Below are 17,632 nucleotides of genomic sequence, written 5' to 3' on the forward strand. Positions count from 1 at the left end.
AGTTCCTGGGCACCCCTCCAGCCAGCTTCCACAGCAGAAAAGGGGCGAGGGGGGCAGAGCTTTCTTGTCTAGATAGTATTGAACCTGGCAACAAACCCCTCCACCTCATGGCTACTTCCTTCCAATTGCTTGTTGGGCAAGTGATGGGAAACATCTCTGTGATCTCGCGAGCTTTCGGACTCTCAACTCAGGCTCTTTCCCTTAAGTCTAAACTTAAAGCTCGGCAGTACAGAGGTTTGCTTAATGTGTGCACGACTTCAGTTCCATCCACACCACTGACAACCAACAAGTAAATAACTCACCCTCAAATCAGAGAAAAATGGAAAAGGAAATGTTGAAATGCAATAATAATAATGCAATAATAATTCATGACACAGGAAGCAGACCACCTACATCCAAAGGTGATTAATTCTCTTTATTGGAGGAAAACAAGAAGTCATCAATCTCAGTATCATTATGATAGAAATCGATATGTATACATGATTGTCAAGGCAGAGAATCATTTGCTACATAGACCCATGAACAATTTTGCAGTGCCGCAAACCTATGGGGGTTAAACTTCTTGCAGAGTTTATTACATGCATGGGATAAATGCAGTTTCCCTTCTTTTGCTTTTTTTTCCCCCCAAATTTTTTTGGACAAGCATGTATGAAAAAAATCAAACCAATTGCAAGCCTGGTAATAGTGAGTTGGGTTGATCCTGGGTTTGACGGTGGAAGCTGTTGGGAAGACATGCCCACTGTTGGGAGAGAGCTGGATGAAGGCCAATCACATCATAGATAGCCACAGAAGCCAATTTAGAAATTGTTCCAATGGATGTTCTGGAAAGAATGCACCTTTGGTATCTTCTCATCTGAATGTGGACTAAGATAAATGCTCTCTGAAACATGCAGTCTTTCAAACGCAAGACGCTGATGTCATACTGGACAGTGTCTTATGTGGCCCAGAAATGGCCAAGTGCCTTGCAGGGAGAATCACAGCTTCTGTGGTGTGGGACAAACATCTGAGCTGATGTTCTAGTCCCTCCTTTATCTCTTTTGTAACCCAACTTCCAGCTCTGCCCTCAGGGCTTTGTCTTCCAGAGTACAGGGTTATCCAGGAGGGCCTCAGAACCCTTGTCTGCTCAAATGAAGATTTTTCCTATTGAGAGGCAAGTTAACTAGTATTTGGGACTTTTGAGTAATGTCTTTGATTAAAGTCTCGAACATGTCTCTTGTTTTCTATTTTTCCCATCCATAAGAAAAATAAAATCACCTGTAAGTAATATAGTTTGATAAATCATCAAAGGACATGATAATTATATAACAAATTCCCCCGAGACAGAGAAGGTTAAAAACAGGTATGGAGAATGCAGAAGCGGCTTTAGTACAAGGGGTCAATGCAATTGTTTGTCCCTTTGGCTTAGAGAAAAACAGACACAGAGAAGCCATTCCACAGTTTGTCCACGAAACCAGACTCGGGAGCCACATGCTGAACTGAATGTTTGGCTTCCAAATGCACAGCCTTTGGGTTTGCAAAAGTGGAGCCCCTAAAGCCACAAGCTGAGCTGCTCCCACTGGGCTTACAGGGAAGTCTACACAGGGCTAAGTCTTCCCTGCTGATTGTGAAGACTTTGGCTGCTGGCGGAAGGCAGGCCTGGCCATGGCCAGCATGCAGGGTCAACTTCACAGCGGGGCTGGGCTCCTGTGCACACACTGGAGCAGGAGCAGACCTTGATGCACTGAGACCACCAAGAAGGGACCTGGCAGAGGGGGTGTGGCTTTTCCTCTTTCTTTCTTCCTTAGACCCGCTTGCTACCCAGGGTTGAAGTTTTCAAGCTAACTCACCTGCACACAAATTTCTGTAGAGGTAGCAGGAAATAAGTTTGCCTTTCAAAATTTCTCTTCCCCAACTTGGCTTAGAAAACAAACAAACAAAAAAACACCTCTCAAAACTCTCAATTCTGGAAATCAAAGGATTGGAATACCTTTTCTGCTTGCAGCCCCAACCTAGGACGAGATAACTCCTTAAAGAGCAGTGGACTACATACACATATATACATTGGTTTTTAATTTCGGAAACAAACTGAACAGTGTTTGGTCTGGAATGTGTTTTAGGAAAAGGCAAACTGTCGGAATGTGAGAAGGGATGGGGACCTAGTGTTGGTTCTGTAGGACGTGCAAGCGGGGCTTGTATCTCACTTGCTGGGGGTGTGTGCCAACCTGGAAAACCTGTCATTTGGTTGTGAAAAAAGGAAGGAGCTTTCCTTCCCTGGCTCTCACCGTCCTTCCTCATGGCCTAAGAAAACCCAGCACAATGCTTGTACAAATCTTGCAAGGCAGGGGCACTGCTGGCCTTAGGTTTCCTGCCTGCAGCCTGGAATAATGGCACCAATATGGTTTCCCCAGTGTGAAAAGTCAGTTCTGGTCATAATTCTGAGCAGGTCAAAGGGTCATGATACCCAGAGCTCTAAAATCCCCAGTCATTTCTACTGGGTGGGCTTCCCCTACTGTTTAAACAAGCTCATAAAGCAGACTGTACCAGGTTTTGCATCCCATGGGAGGTCAGTTCTCTTAAGAGGAGACCAACTGGTTCCTTCTTCAGTGTCCACAGTGTTCTTGGCCTGTGGTGCAAAGGCATTTGCCATCTACAAACTCTCTAGCTCATGCGGGGCACTGAGGTGCTGGGGAGGGGGGAGGAAGCATAAATAGTAAACAGAGTCTGTGATTCACTAGGTCAACTGCTGTGTTCCCCAAATACCACACTCAGAGATTTCTGAAGATTTCGAGTTTCTCAAAACCACAACTTGTCGTACAAATGGAGGTGGCTGTCTTCTTAAGGAGACATCTTAGATGACATCGGGCACAGTTGAAGTGGTATGGCTGGAGAATCAGGGTGGCATTTTAGAAGAGACCCAGCATCAAGGTCAAGGGCAGGAATCCAGACATTTTGATCTGTTTCAATGCCTTCTCCTGAGTCCTTTTCTTTCACACAGAGATGGGAATAGCAGTTGATCTTCTGGAGTCAGAGTCCCCTTGGGGTTAGAGGCAGTAGAAAGGGGTAAAAAGCAGCCAGGGCTTGTTACAAAGGCCTGTGGCACCGAGGTTGCTGCCTCAGTCATGACTGGGAAGCCTCTATTTCCTCAAGGGTTTGTGGCAGGCCATGTCCCTCCAGCCTCCAACTGCCTCTGTCCCTTCCTAACCTCTACAACCGAAGCTCCAAACTGTACAGATCCCTTGATTAGGAATGACAAGCTATTGGCCTTGTTGGAGCCGAAGAGGACTCCCCTTTCACTCATTGCTGGTTTTAGATGAATGTTAGCTGCCCTTTCTGCCTCAAGTATGGGTGAAGGTCAGGGGATGAGGAAGGGACAGGCAGGAAGCAGAGGGAAATATTCTGGAAATATTTCAAAATTTCATAACCAAGTGAAGAAATAAATATCCACTTGCTCAGAAAATGTGAAAAGGCTCTAGTGGGGGCGTCGGTAAGAGCCTGATATTAGGAAAGCAGTCTGAGAGGGGCCTGTGTGTTCAGCTAAGCACTGCAGCTGCTAAGCATCCTGGTACATCCATGAAATTCTCAGCCTATGTCAGTGGAATCTAACAAAAGTGGGGGAGCCAAGACTTTGCCATTCCATTTTCCAGGTCTTAAGACTAAGTCCATTCTGCGGTCTCCTGTATTATTATTTAACAATAGCAACTGGAAGTGAAACTTCGTCTTTCCCATGCTGACTTTCTCAGAATAGAAGGCTTGGCTGGTACTTATTTTCACCTTTCTTAAGACAATAGGAAATAACCCAAGTGAGTGACATGCTGTAGGTGCTTCTTGAAGACAAGTTCAACCTTATCTACTACTGAGCTGGCAATATCAATCATCTTCTTAACACCAGTTCATGGAGACCCAATGTGTCCTGGTTGAATCAAGCATAGTTGATTGCAAGGTAGACACCTGCACCAGGGCTTACTCTTCAACTGCTCTGTATTTATTTGTAGTTCATATATATTTATATGTAGTCCATGTACCCATATATCAGCTCTATGAGATACTTTCACCACTAATAATGTTACTTTGTAGACATAAATAGTTATGTGTACCATACAGGATAAAGGGCTAACACACGAAAGGTGTCAAACTCGGGTAAAATTCCCTACTACAGCAATCACCTAAACTACTTCCATCCTTCCTCCATCCCTTCCTCCCTTCTTCCCTTTTGAGATAAGGATTTACTAATTAGCTCGGAATGCACAAAAACTGAGATCCTTCTACCTTAGCCTCCCAAGTGTTATAATGATAGCCCACCAAGCACAGCTGTATTTTTTTCTTATATTACATAAAATTGAATATTTCCATGATACTTGTTGACAGGAAACATCCTATAAACTTCTTTTGAGTCACGTCTAGGTTTTCTTAAATACTCTTTGTAATATTCATATCACTAGCTTTCTGAAGGGCGGAGTAGGTGGGTAAGTCTCCAGTCTCAGTGGCATTTGCTTTCCAACTGGGTCTGTTGTCATTTTAGAAACTCTTCCCAGAAGGTTTATAGACTTTGAGATGACAGCTTCAACTGCTACTCTTTGGGTTTGTGCGGCAGGAGTCTCACTAAGCATTTGGGAGCTTATGAGACAAGTGAGAACAGGTAGACCAGATGTCTGACTGAAACTGCTCTTATATATCTTTGGGGGACCGGAGCTTCTTCCCTAGTGATGTGTGTGTGTGTGTATGTTTGTATATGTATATGTTTGGTATATGTATATGTTTGTATGTGTGTATGTTTGTGTGTGTGTGTGTGCGCGTGCGCGCATGCACACACTTGCACAGCATATGTACTGGGGTGGGGAGGACTAGGGGCAAACGTGTAGGAGTGGCAGGCATGACTTACTTGTCCATCAGGACTTTCTTAGCTGACAAGCACATGAGAGGGGTATGAGGACAACAACCTCAGGCCTGTCCCTGGACCATCAGGGACACCTATCACAGCCCATATTGCTAGGCTTCCACTGACTGTAGGTGAGGCTCAGGCTTTCGACAGACATGAGAATGGAAGGGGAACGCTGGCAGAGCTGGCATTTGAGCCAGCTGCCTGGGTCTCTGGGAACCTCCTGGGAGAACATTTGCCCTGGACTACACTCCGTGCCTACTCTTCTCGTCTCGTATATCTAGCCGCTGTGCAGGTCAGTGACACGGACTGGTTTTTGGGACATTCCTAATTTTAGCCTTCAAGTTCCATATCCTAGGAAATCCTTCAGTCCCTGGCAAACCAGGGCACACAATGGCCTGACCGCCCCCATTACATTTCATTTTAGACTCGTCTGATGTAAGGGAAGGCTTTTGCACCAGCTGGACCTTGCTCTGAGGTGGACAGTATTCTGCTCACTTGGTGTCTTCCCTTACCACCGGACAAAAAGGTTTCTTCTTCAAGGCCTTTTCTATCCCCTCTCTTGGGTAAATGTTCATGAGAGAATAGGGTAAAAACGTGGAGGGGAAAAGTGTGTGCTATAGGCCATTTGAAGGGCAGGATTAGAAATTAATTTGAAAATTAAAACAAATATAGAGAGATTCATTTTAAAAGTGCATAGCTGAGAACAGAGTTTTATCCATTATCCCCCATGAGAAATGAGGGTTTTGTGTGGTTCGTTTTAAAAATAAGATGTCTGTTAGTCCCGCCTGTAAGGGAGACTTCTTGGCCCTGTGGGGATCCTGTTATGGGAGGGCAGTTCACCTGTAATATGGAGCCTGGAGTTTAGGGCAGAGGAAACAAGCTTATTTCTTCTGTGGTTGTTGAGGGGTTCTCAGGGGAAGCTGCTCATAAGGTTTTCTGCAGTTTCCCTGGCAAAAGCTACCTGGAGAGAAGCCAGCCCAGCCCAGGTGCTGGGTGACCTCCTGAGGAAGAGACACAGGGCAAGGGAACAAAGTAAAGTGCACTCAGCCTTGGAGATAGATTCTCGATCCTCTTAGAATTTTAAAAAATACCTTTTAACTCCTCTTGGAGGCAAAAAAAAAAAAAAAACCTCTTAAAGGTAACATAAAACCACTATTAAAGAGAGAATGAGAGAGGTCACGTAACTGACAGAGATCAAAAAGACATGTCTCAAAAAGAAAAGAAAAATCCTAATGCAGTTAGGGATCCAGTGCAGTGGTAGAGAGCCTGCCAATCATGCACAAGGCCCTGGGTTCAATCCCCAGCACTACACCCCCCACCCCCGAAAAAAATCCTAATGTACAACATTTACCAATATTTAAATAATCCAGTTGAAACCTTTTTTTTTTCATGAAAAAATACATCCTAGATGGCTGCCTACACTGAGAGAGCGGAAGTGGTGGAGTTGGGGGAGGGGAGCAAGAAGGTCCATTCAGTTAGCGCTTTGCAAGATTCGTATATACAGCACCAGATCCTGTGAAGTCAGCTCCCCTTGAGTCAGTACAGTTTGTGAGAAATGGACACATCAGAATTGCAGTATAAAATATGGCCATAAAAAACTTCTGCCTTCCAGTCCTATGCAGGCGCACCATGCAGGGTGGGTGGGGTCTCCGATGCTGGAGCTGCTCCGGTCTGGGGCTTCCCCTTCCCCGGCTCCGCCCCCTGGGTCCCACCTCCAGAGCCGGGTCACTTGCTTCCAGTGTGCCCTGTTGTCACAGTGGTGGGCCTGGGTCTCCTCTCAGCTCCGACTCCTGTGACCCCCGACGAAGAAGAAAGGAAACTACAGAGCGTGGAAGGTGCCAGACCTGCCAGGGACAACAGACACAGATGCTTAGAAGTGAATCCACATTCCCCTTCCCACAAAAAGGGACGAAAGTGCTGGGCTAGAAGGATGAAACTTGTCTGCGATTGCTAGGTATGCTACCCTCTACTCCCGAGCTAAACTGCGAGATCCTGCGCTTTTCATCAGCCTGAAGGAAAATCTCTGCCATGTGTTCAATTTGCTTTATCCTCTGGGCCAACTTTTAGGTTCTTTTTTCTTTATAATTACTGCTTTGTATTTAAAAATGATATAGTATTCCATCGTGACACATGATATCTGAGGCCTCATTTATTGAATACTTTCTATATACTGTGTGTTGCACACCAGGATAGTACACTACTTTCTATACTAGGCACCAGGATGGGTGTGGATTACACACCATCATTTACTAGAATGTTCATTTCTTTAATTTTTTTCACTATTTTGATTTGTGTATACTTGTGTTATGTTTGTGTGTGTACAGACAGCACATCTGTACCTGTGTGTGGATGTCAGAGGACAACCTCAGATAGATATGTTTAGCCACTCTTCATCTTGTTTTCCTGTTTGTTTCTGAGGCAGTTGGCTGAGTTGGTTAGGCAGGCTGGCCAGCAAACCCTAGATTTGCCTGTCTCCAGCTCCCTATACTGGGATTGGGAGCACATGCTGCCATACCTGGCTGCGTTACATGGTTCTGGGGATCATCAGTGCATGACGAAGAATTTTACCAGCTCAGAAGAACAGACCATTTCTTACAACAGCTCCATGAAGTAGGCATTTTTAGAATGAAAAAGGGTATGTACCCTGCTGTGGAATAATACTTTTGAACACTGTAAATACGTATTATTCTCATTGGTAAATAAAAAGCTGACAGGCTGGTAACCAGACCGGAAGTACAGGCAGGACAGTCAAACACAGAGAGAATGCTGGGATAAAGAGGGTTGGAGTCAGGGAGACACCAACCAGCTGCCGAAGAAGCAGGGCATGTAGAAAATGAGGTAACAAGCCATGAGCCATGTGGTAAAGCATGATAAGAAATATGGATTAATTTAAATGTAAGAGTTAGGTATTAATAAACCTGAGCTATTGACTGGGCATTTATAACCAATATAAGCCTCAGTGTGTTTATTTGAGAGCAGCTGTGAGACAGGAAAATTGTCTAGATATGGCACCCACTGTCTGGCATGGATCCACATAAGACCTGAGAAAGTTCTAAAAAGGATCTAATCACACAGAAAGGAAGACACACTGGGTTCCCTAGTCTCTCATGCCAACAATAGTACAGAGACACATCTGCCCACTAGATGAAACTGGCTGCCAACCACCACGAGTTAAGTGGCAAGGCAGGTTTCTGCAATGTCTCACACTGGCTGCAGTACAGAGAGGCATTTCTCAGTTGCTGCTTTTAGACTTGAGCCGCAAGCACCAGTTCACTGCATGACAGATTTGGAATTTGCTCATGCAGACAGAAAAGTTTAGAGATACACAGTAAGGACAGATTAAGATGGCAAAAAACTCTAAATGGGTTACAGTATATTTAAAAATATACGTAAGTTTGGGAGAGAAAAGAGAAAGAGTATATAAAATAGTTTTAGAATAAAATAGTAAAATCCTTTAAAAAGAAATAGAGTAATAAGAAATATAACAAGTCACATAAAGATGGAAAATACACAGAGTCTGGATTCTGTATGTTATCGTGTTGTCTTTAAAATTTTTGGCTGCCAAGAGACCTTGAATTATGGAAACTGTTAGATTTAACCAACCTATATATTTTAAAAATGTCTTAGCTTCAAATTTTAAGTCAAAGATCTGATGTAGGAATTCATACTGTCAGTAGCCTTTAAGTTACCTGCCCACTTGGGTGTGGCCTCTTATACTATTTATGCCTATGTAAAGCATGTGTCTGGCCTCTTTTCTGGCTGTGGGATTCGGTTGCTGTTCCCCATTCCAGCAGAGGATTGTGATCTGTGAGTCTACCCCTAAATAAATAACCCTCTCTTATACTCAGTTCTGAGCTAGTGTGGGATTTCTTTTAAGTGTCCTTCTTCAAAGATCTATTGCTGAGAGAGAGAGAGAAAGAAAGGGAGAGAGAGAGAGAGAGAGAGAGAGAGAGAGAGAGAGAGAGAGAGGAGAGAGAGAGAGAAAGAGAGATTATGCTTTTTTGCCATAGGAAATGAGAGGCTATAGGGTTTGATTGAGAAAGACCCCCCTGAAAATCCTGGCTACAAACATAAAGAAATAAACCTAAAAAACCTCAAGACACGTGATGTATATTTTATCTGTTCAAACACATAACAAAAAAAATCATCTTTGGCTGACTCATGTATAATATAGTCTATGCTTGTATTAATGTACATATGGATGTTACTTTTAAAAGTTTATGTATTTTCAGAGCAAGGGGACCATACACCAATAAAAACAGACGTTCCCAGTAATACAGCATTCAAAAGAGGTTCAAGATTGCTGGCTGAGAAGATACAGCCCCACAGACTACTCCAGCCAAGACCTAACCATTATTCTAAATTTTCTCACGTTCCCCCAAACTCAGTGCCCCCAGTTATCAGAAAGGCATCTAGAAAACTGTGCCCACATTCCCAAAAGATGGGTTGTGGTTGTTTATTATCATCTAAGGGGGTTGGTTCAGTTACAAATTGTTATTGGTCATAATAAAAAAAAGCTAAACAAAAGAGTTAAACTCAATGATCTCTTTTAAAAGGGGCATAGGCTATAGAAATGATAGGATAAAACATCTACTTTATTCCAAAAATCAGCTATTAATCTCAGGATATTTTACATTAGTATGGATTTTTATTTATTGATACAAATTTAAAATTATTTCTACTATACTGTATGTATGTTTCTATTCTTGTTTAAGCTAGTGTGTTTATGCAACTCATTTAAAATGTAATGTATAATTAAGAAATACAAATTAATAGTCATCTATAATAGTCAAACTTATAGTCATGTTAGGTATGTTTTCAAGATCATACCAAATATATTTAGATAGATATATGGTCTTGAAACACTTCAAAGACCTACAGAATATGGCATTTAATATATGACATAGTGCTTTTCATGACAGTGAGACCTGTCTGGAAGCATCAATATATTTCAGGGAAGATAATGGACAATAAAGAAACTCCATAAGGAATTTTCTTTTTTTATGGAAAAAGCTAATTATGTGGGCAAAGAAACTGCCCTTGCTTCAACTGCTGACAGTCACTGTCCAAACTGGACCAGCAGGATGCAAGGAAGGCAACTGCAGAACTTTGCTAAGACAAGGTAGGACAATTCTTCAAAATTGTCTGCTTCACAGATATGCCAGGCCTGTAGGCCAGAGCTGGATGCCACAACAATACAGAGGAACTTTCAGTGATTGTCCAGGAAGCCTGATGTCCTTGTCATTAGGTAACATTTCATCCTTTTGGGGTCTCTGATGGAGTTAAAGACTAGATAGTTACAGTTTTCCTTAGTTATGATAGAAAACTTTAAACTCACCAAGATAAGATAGATAATAAAGTAGTTTCTCTAATTTTACCAAATACAAATGTACTGGATATTGTAATTATAAGTTTCACTTAATAACTGTTCTGTTATATACAGCTTTACTATATTAAAAAAATCTTTTATTTAATTAGACAAAAGGGGAAATACTGTGGAATAATCCTTCTGTACAATGTGAATGTGTATTATTCTCATTACTAGCTGACAGGCTAGTAATCAGACAGTAAAGAAAGGCAGGACAGCCAAACACAGAGAGAATGCTGGGATGAAGAAGAGCAGAGTCAGGGAGATGCCAGTCAGCTGCTGAGGAAGCAGAACATATAGAAAATGAGGTAACAAGCCATGAGCTACGTGGCAAAGCATAGATAAGAAATATGGATTAATTTAAATGTAAAAGTTAGATAGTAACAAGCCTGAGCTATTGGCCGAGCATTTTTAAATAATCTTAAGTCTCCGGTCAATTATTTTGGAACAGGTGGTGGGTTATTTGGCAGCAGGCGATCGGGACAGGAAGACTCTGCCAACAGTACCCCAGGGCCAAATTTATATTCCAGGAAGCATATTGTATCACAGGACTCTGAAATAAGAATGTTCATGACTCCTACAAAATCTTCCCCAAGGCCTATGTTAGACAGTTTGGTTCTGTAATAGTGTTGTATGGGGAGTGGATCATGAACACCCTATATTCATCAGGGGATTAATCCATTAATGAACTCAAAGTTGAATTGACTGTTGGGATGTAGGACCTAGCAGGAAGAAGTAGGTCACTGAAGGACAAACCATTCTCCCAGCCCTCTGTCCTGTCCTGTCTCCCTCTTTCCTGGCTGCCATGAGTAACCACAGGCAGAAAGGACTGAAATTGTATGCCAAATAACACTTCCCTCCTGAAGCATGTTCTTCTCCGATGTGTCATTACAGCAACAGAACACTGACTGGCAAGGCCTTGGAAGCCACTTAGTATGCAGCAGCTGTTGGACACACATCCCTAGCCACTCCATACACTTGGACATGGAGAGAATCATAAAACAAAGTATTAACATAAGCACAGCTGTTGACACTGGTGTATGAAACTTTAAAGAAACAAGTAGTCAGCTGTGACATTTCTTTTGTTTAAGGATGGTAGGAAGTATCTATGCTGGCAAGTCTAGGTGACCCAGAGGTGTGCAATTGTGTCAGAGAAGCTCATGAAGATGTCATAAGAAAATTTAAGAATGAATAACAAGATTAGGATGACTCCTTTGGGGAGGGGGGATACTGGGTGTCAAACCCAGGGTCTCAACTTTGTTTCATACTAGGCAAATGCTCTACCACTGAGCTACAACCTAAGCCTTTGCTTTTTTGAGATGTTTTACTGTGTTGCTCAGGCTGGCCTTGAACTTGGAATTCTTCACCTTCAGAGTGCTGAGATGATAGGTGTGTGCTACTCAGCAAAAAAGGGAACCCTTTTTCTAAGCCAAATAGGAAGGAGCATGATGCCCAATGGTTAGGGGGATGAGGGTTGATAACCTTCAAGGCAATGGTTTTGAGGTAGAGAACCATCGGTTTGCTCCAGTAGGAGATTAGTGGATATATATTCTCTCCAATGTGTCGTCATAGTAACAGAACACTGACTGGCAAGGCCCTGGGTGGTTGTTATATTATGGTCCATATATATATGGAGTAGGAGAGAATTAAATGAGTAAGTGTGCCTTCAAGAATATCACAGTTTTTGCAAAGATGAAGGCAAATGCAATACCATCACTGTGGCTTTTGTTGCAAAGTCAGTTTGGTGATTACAAATAACTTCAAATACTCATCATCCCTGTAAAAACAACAAAACCAAGACTTTGGAAACTAGTGCAACCAGGCCCTGAGGACTCTCCTAGCCCCTCACCAGCCCAGAGAGTGACTGTACAGTAAGAGGTAAATCAGAGAAAAGAGAGAGACCAAGAAGTGCTCAGGCCTTATCTTTGGTTGTGTGGTACTTGTGCCATAGATTTCTTATCTACAAACAGAAATGATTCTCAAACAGGGTGGGTATTAATGTTGAATAATGTTCTAAGGTAATCACGAACATCAAATGAGTTAGAACATTGCACGGTAAACCGTTGGTGCTCAGCTCTCTTGCCCAACCCGGACTCAACTCAAATGCCCGCTGAAGAATTCTGGGTTTGCTACATACGCACAATCTTTTTGGCTGGCCAAACTGAGGTTGCTTGAGACACTTGCATTTGAACTGTCCAGGCTGCTGCCGAGCTGTAGCCTTCGCATGTGCCTCACGACAGCCGTGGCGTTAAATGCTTGCTGAAATGGAGGAGAAAGGACAAAAAGGGGAGAGGAGGAGAGTGAGTTAGTCAGGTAGTTGGAAAACACTCTGAGATGGCTTCCTTTCGCCTATCCAGAAACCACAAGGGCTGCAAAATTTCTCAGATACTCTCAGGACACTTTAGAAAGAAAATTTCTATCGTTCTTTTCAAAAGTGCATACATTTATTCAGCTCCTTTCCCCATCCAAAATATATTTTGGAGATTAACTTGCTTTTGGCATGAATAATTTCAGAACAATACTCTATGTAATTTACAAACTGTGTCTTTTAGAATCAAAAACATATATATCTTAATATGCAATACTTTAAAGTTGTGTTTATTTTTCTGTAATTGGTACCTTTTTTTTTTCTTTTTTGGCATAGTTAGTACTGAACCTAAAGTTGTGTATGTACTAAGAAAATAGTCTACCAGCTCTCTTTATACTTTTTAATTTTGTGAGGCTTTTACTGAGCTGTCCAAGCTGGCTTTGAATTTGTAATCCTGCTGTCTCAGGCTCCTGAATACCTGGAATTACAGGCCTTTACCACCAGGGCTGGTTCTGTAATTGATACTGCAATCTTAAGTAATGACATTACTTCCAATAATAAAGTAGATTAATGGAATCTTTAATTTTTCTTTTCCTTGGAGACAGTGTCTTCACTGTGCAATCCTGGCTTGCCTGCTACTTACTATGTAGGCCAGGCTGGTCAAAGTCAGAGACTGGTCTTTCCTCCCTCCGATTGCTGGGTTTAAAGGCATGCGCTACTGTGTCTGGCTCAATAGAACTAATTTTGTTTCTGTTGGCTCTCACAGCAAGACAGGTAGCTTTTAAATACTGATACCTATTAGAATATAATCAATAAATGATCACGAATTGCAATGGTTTAAATTCATCGACTTTTTTTAAACCAGGAAACATTGATGAGTTCAACTAGGTTTTTATGTTTCCCTTTTCTCCTTTCCATAACTTTAGTAAAGGGGACTTTTTAAAGACCAGCAAAGTAAAGGGAGACAGGGACGGTTGTGCTGCTTGAGCAATACCAAACGAGTGAGATCCTGCATGGTTGCTGTCTTTAAGCCTCAGATGGGAAACACCTAGTCCTTCCTCCACTGTGATCATTCCATAATCAAGTATCACTTAAATTTATGGGGCTGGAGACCTGGCTCAATGGTTAGGAGCACGGGCTGGTCTGCCAGAGTACCCGGTTCCATTCCTAGCACCCACATAGAGGCTCACAACTGTGTGTGAACAGACATACATGCAGCCAAATACCACAACATAAAATAAAAGATTTTTTAGGAAAATAAACTTAGCAAAATTTATTGAGTAAGGTTCTGGGGATTCCTGTTCAAATCTTCAAGGGCCAATAGAAACATAACATGCTCTAATTGGAGAACCACTTTCTCCAGAATGGTTTAAGGTCCCTGGGAATTTGGCAAACATGAAACAGACACACTTAGGACTTACTCTCCATTTGCTTTTTGCAAAATTCTTGCGGATCTGAGCACTGACGGATTCGTGAATGTTTTTGTTGAGGGCGGTGTCACCAGCAATCCTGAAACACAGGCAAAGAAACTTCCTAGAAAGTGTTCTTGTGGCCCCTGAGTCCCATGCTGCTGTCCCTGGAAGGCTCTCTCAGCCCCAGGGAAGTTGAAGCTGATGGCCGGCCACTGTCCTTCTAGGCTGTGTAGTTCCCAAGATGAACTGTGCTTAAGCTCACACAAGCCAGAAGGCCCACGTCTACAATATCTTCAGCATCCTACTCCCTTCCCAGGATCTACCAATGCCCTACTGGCCCACTCTCTACCTTCTCTCATGTTTTTCCTCTTTTGAGCCCAGTCCCAGGAACATTAGAATCCATGGTAGCTAGGAATCCTGAGTGCACATCCCTCGGGTCCACTCCTCTCTCCTCGCCAACATTAGCCCTTCAGGGCTTTTCAAAGCTTTCACTTTTTCTCCTTAGCTGGCCCTGGTTTCTGGTTTCCTTGTAGACAAAGCCCCTACACACTGCCACCTCCAGTAACTTTAACTCAGCTTGGCTCATGTTCTAGAAAGTTCCTATGGCTCCCAGGACCATGCCCACTCTATATTCACGGCCACAGGTTGGTTTTAATGGAGCTCTTACTTTTTCGGAGCCTTTTCCCCCACTCCCTCCCACCCTTTCTCATCTTGCTTCTCACTCTGCTTACAGTCTCCTTCAGAGTGGCCAGGAATTCCCTAAGGTCACATAATATGCAGACCATCCTTCTCGGCCACACACCCTTTCCTTCACACCAATGCTGTCTTCTATATCCAACTGATTCTTCCTCCAGGTCAGGGAAAGCTTCCTTCTGTTCTAAGCCTTCCCTGGAATTTGACCTGGAATTTTTAACCCTGAACTATTCAATTCTAAGTTGGTCTCTGGTATCTATGAAAGAAGTTATTGAGCAAGGAAGCTGCAAGGCAAGCTTCAGAGTCCTGGACTACCTTTCTGGCCAGAAGGTACCTGCTATGGGAAAAAACCTTTCATCACCTGGACATGGACTGCCCTGGACATCAAATGGGCCTCCCACTGCAGAATGACATCTTCAATGGGTACCAAGCATGAAAGGAATAAGTTCTGGGCTTGCTGAGACCAAGGCTCATCTTGTCCAGCTTCTTTCCCTGTAGAACTGCCTGTGGTCCAGGACTTAGACAGAGTCTGTGCCAGGCTGATACCCCAGCTCACAGCAACCTCCTCCTGTATCCCCAAATGTATCCCTCTCTCTTCCCAGAAGGACCCAAAAGATGCTCAGAGATGAACTGAGGTGAACCAAGGTTCTACTTTGAGCTGCTCCCAGTTGCCTCCCTTCCCAAGACACAGTGAAACAGAAACAAGGGATGTGGATGAGCAAAAGGAAGCAAGAAGAATGAGAATGTGCTGGGAACCAGAGACACCTCAGTGAATCTTCTGTGCCACATAGGATGTATGTGTGGGCACATGTACTGTGTGTGTGTACATATATGTGGAGGTCAGAGGTTAGCCTTAAGTGTCGTTCCTTAGGAGTTATGCATTTTGTTCCTTTATTTATTTATTTTTGTAAGACAAGGTCTCTTACTTGAATTAGGCCATGCTAACTGGCCACCAGGTTTCAGAGATCTTCCTGTCTTTGTCTCCCCAGCAGTGGCATCTCAGGCATATACCACCATGCCTGGCAGGTCTTCCTACTTGAGCAATGAGCACTTTATGAGTTGACCTATTTCCCCCAGAACCTTCTGTATCATCTTTAACAGTTCTGTCCTCAGAAAATGGTGCTAATTCTAATGAACCCGTGCTCAGCTCTTTCTTGGGAATATCTGGGCCAGAAAGGTAGAAGTGTGCTAAGAATGGTGGTAGGCCAGAGCTGGGTCCAAACTGAACGTCTTGGTAGCATAGATACGGGGGGGGGGAACCCCGAGACATCACTTCCACCTGCCTGTCAGTAGCCTGATCTCCCAATACCCTGAGTCGGAGCCTGTTGTCTGGGTACTGCTTCCCATGCCTCCTGGTGGGTTATTACAGGCCAAGATCTAAGGAACCGCTGCTGGGTTATTTTAGGAATGTTTCCTGCTCACTTCCTACAGCCCTCAGCTGGGCTGCATGTGGGTCAGAGTCGAGCTGGCAGCAGGTGGCTCAGCGGTACTGTTGGGCATCCTTAAAGTGGCTGAAGTCCAAGGGTGCTATTCAGTCTATCTGAATAGCTAGGAATAGACAAGGGGACAGTTCTTCCGGAGTTGCACGATTCTGCAGGTCGGTCATAAGGAGCTGATTGGGGCTTTTTTTTTCTCTGCAGGGCAAGAGGGAAGTGCCTGTTTGTAACAGCGAATCCTGGTGTAAAGCATACATGATTTAATACATGTGCGACTACACTTCTCGTCCCATGTCAGAAGGCCCCTTCATTTCTTCTCTGTGACTGATCTTTCCCCTCTGACCCTACTCTAGTTGGGGATCTAGAGCTTTTCTAAGCTCAGTTTTACTTTTATAATCTCCCAAGGCCAGCATTTTCTAAACCCAGCTTCAAATCAGGGCCTACTGTTTATGGGCAGTTAAGCCGTGTTTATTCACAACTCATCTCAGCATCAGGCAAGCTGACCCCACGGATAGAACAATCTCTTGCGTGTGCACATTTGCACGGAGGCCTGAAGCTGATGAGGCTGTCTTCCTGCATCACTCTCATTGGCCCAGGATCTTTCCAATTCAACTAGACTGGTTGGTCTGGGAGCTCCAGAGAGGTTTCTATCTCCATCTTCCCAGAACTGGGATGATAGGCCCGTGAAGCCATGCCAGGGTTTTGTGGTGCTGGGGGGTTGAACTCAGGTCCTCATGCTGGTGTGTGTGTGTGTTTCAGACATGTTCTACTTTCTCTGATTCTGCCACTTGGCCCAAAGGGGCTTGGTGATGTCTGGTATACCTCCCAACCATAGTCTCTGGGACTACTTCCCAATTCCCATGGCCAAGCAGAACCAGCATGTCTGGGATCTTGCAGAGGGATGGAATCTCAGTCAACCTTTAGGGGAAGGATGGTAAATTTTATATGTCAACTTGGCTATGACATGGCACCCAGATATTTGATTATATGCTAGTTTCTATGTTCTGGCCAAAGTATTTCTTAAATAATTCTAGTAGAGTTTGAGTTATTCACATCCCATGGGTAAGCCTTATGCACCAGTGGAAGACAAAAGGAGGAGACTGTGTCTTAGGGTTCTAGCTGCTATGTTCACAATTTCCTGGGTCTCTCTGCACATTTTCGATTTCGTGGACCTCACAATTATATGAGCAATTGTCTTAATTCTTTAAAATCAATTTCTCTCATGCTAGTTGACTTTATTTGCTTGTCAATTAATCCAGAGATAAATATTCAGGGCAATCTGACCTGGAAATGAGCCCCACAAGCTGTGAGACAGGGATGGGTTCCTATCCTACTGTTTGACAATTCCTGTACTTTGGCCCCCAGTGAAGAGTTTGCATGTTCCTTATAAGGTCTCAGCAGGAGAAAGGCCAAACCCCAAATGAGAGTGGGCTTAGAAATAGCTGCTAAATGGTACCGACTAGCTTCCGAAGAAAGAGCCCTATTCTGTCTGGAGCAGTCTGTTCTGAGGTCTGGGAAAGCATATGTGCTTCCCAGGGGGCTCTCCTGAGCTTGGGT

The 17,632-nt window shown here is 43.5% G+C and overlaps 1 protein-coding gene across 3 annotated transcripts in view; it reads right to left on the minus strand.

Annotated features, from left to right (window-relative positions):
- Window positions 1–394: 394 nt before the first annotated feature.
- Camk1d (calcium/calmodulin dependent protein kinase ID) overlaps window positions 395–17,632 on the minus strand; it is a 401,940-nt gene continuing 384,702 nt past the window's right edge. The window contains exons 9-11 of one of the 3 annotated variants that reach the window (XM_057787298.1): window positions 13,956–14,043; window positions 12,411–12,485; window positions 395–6,702 (exon numbers count right to left, since the gene is read on the minus strand). In XM_057787298.1, coding sequence (XP_057643281.1) covers window positions 6,610–6,702; window positions 12,411–12,485; window positions 13,956–14,043 — 256 coding nt within the window. In that variant the 3' untranslated portion in view covers window positions 395–6,609. Of the gene's footprint in view, window positions 6,703–12,363; window positions 12,486–13,955; window positions 14,044–17,632 lie in introns of all 3 variants that reach the window. The other 2 variants (XM_057787297.1, XM_057787299.1) reach the window with 2 other exon arrangements.

This window comes from Chionomys nivalis, chromosome 13 (genome assembly GCF_950005125.1).
Source record: "Chionomys nivalis chromosome 13, mChiNiv1.1, whole genome shotgun sequence".
NCBI classification, from domain to species: Eukaryota; Metazoa; Chordata; class Mammalia; order Rodentia; family Cricetidae; genus Chionomys; species Chionomys nivalis.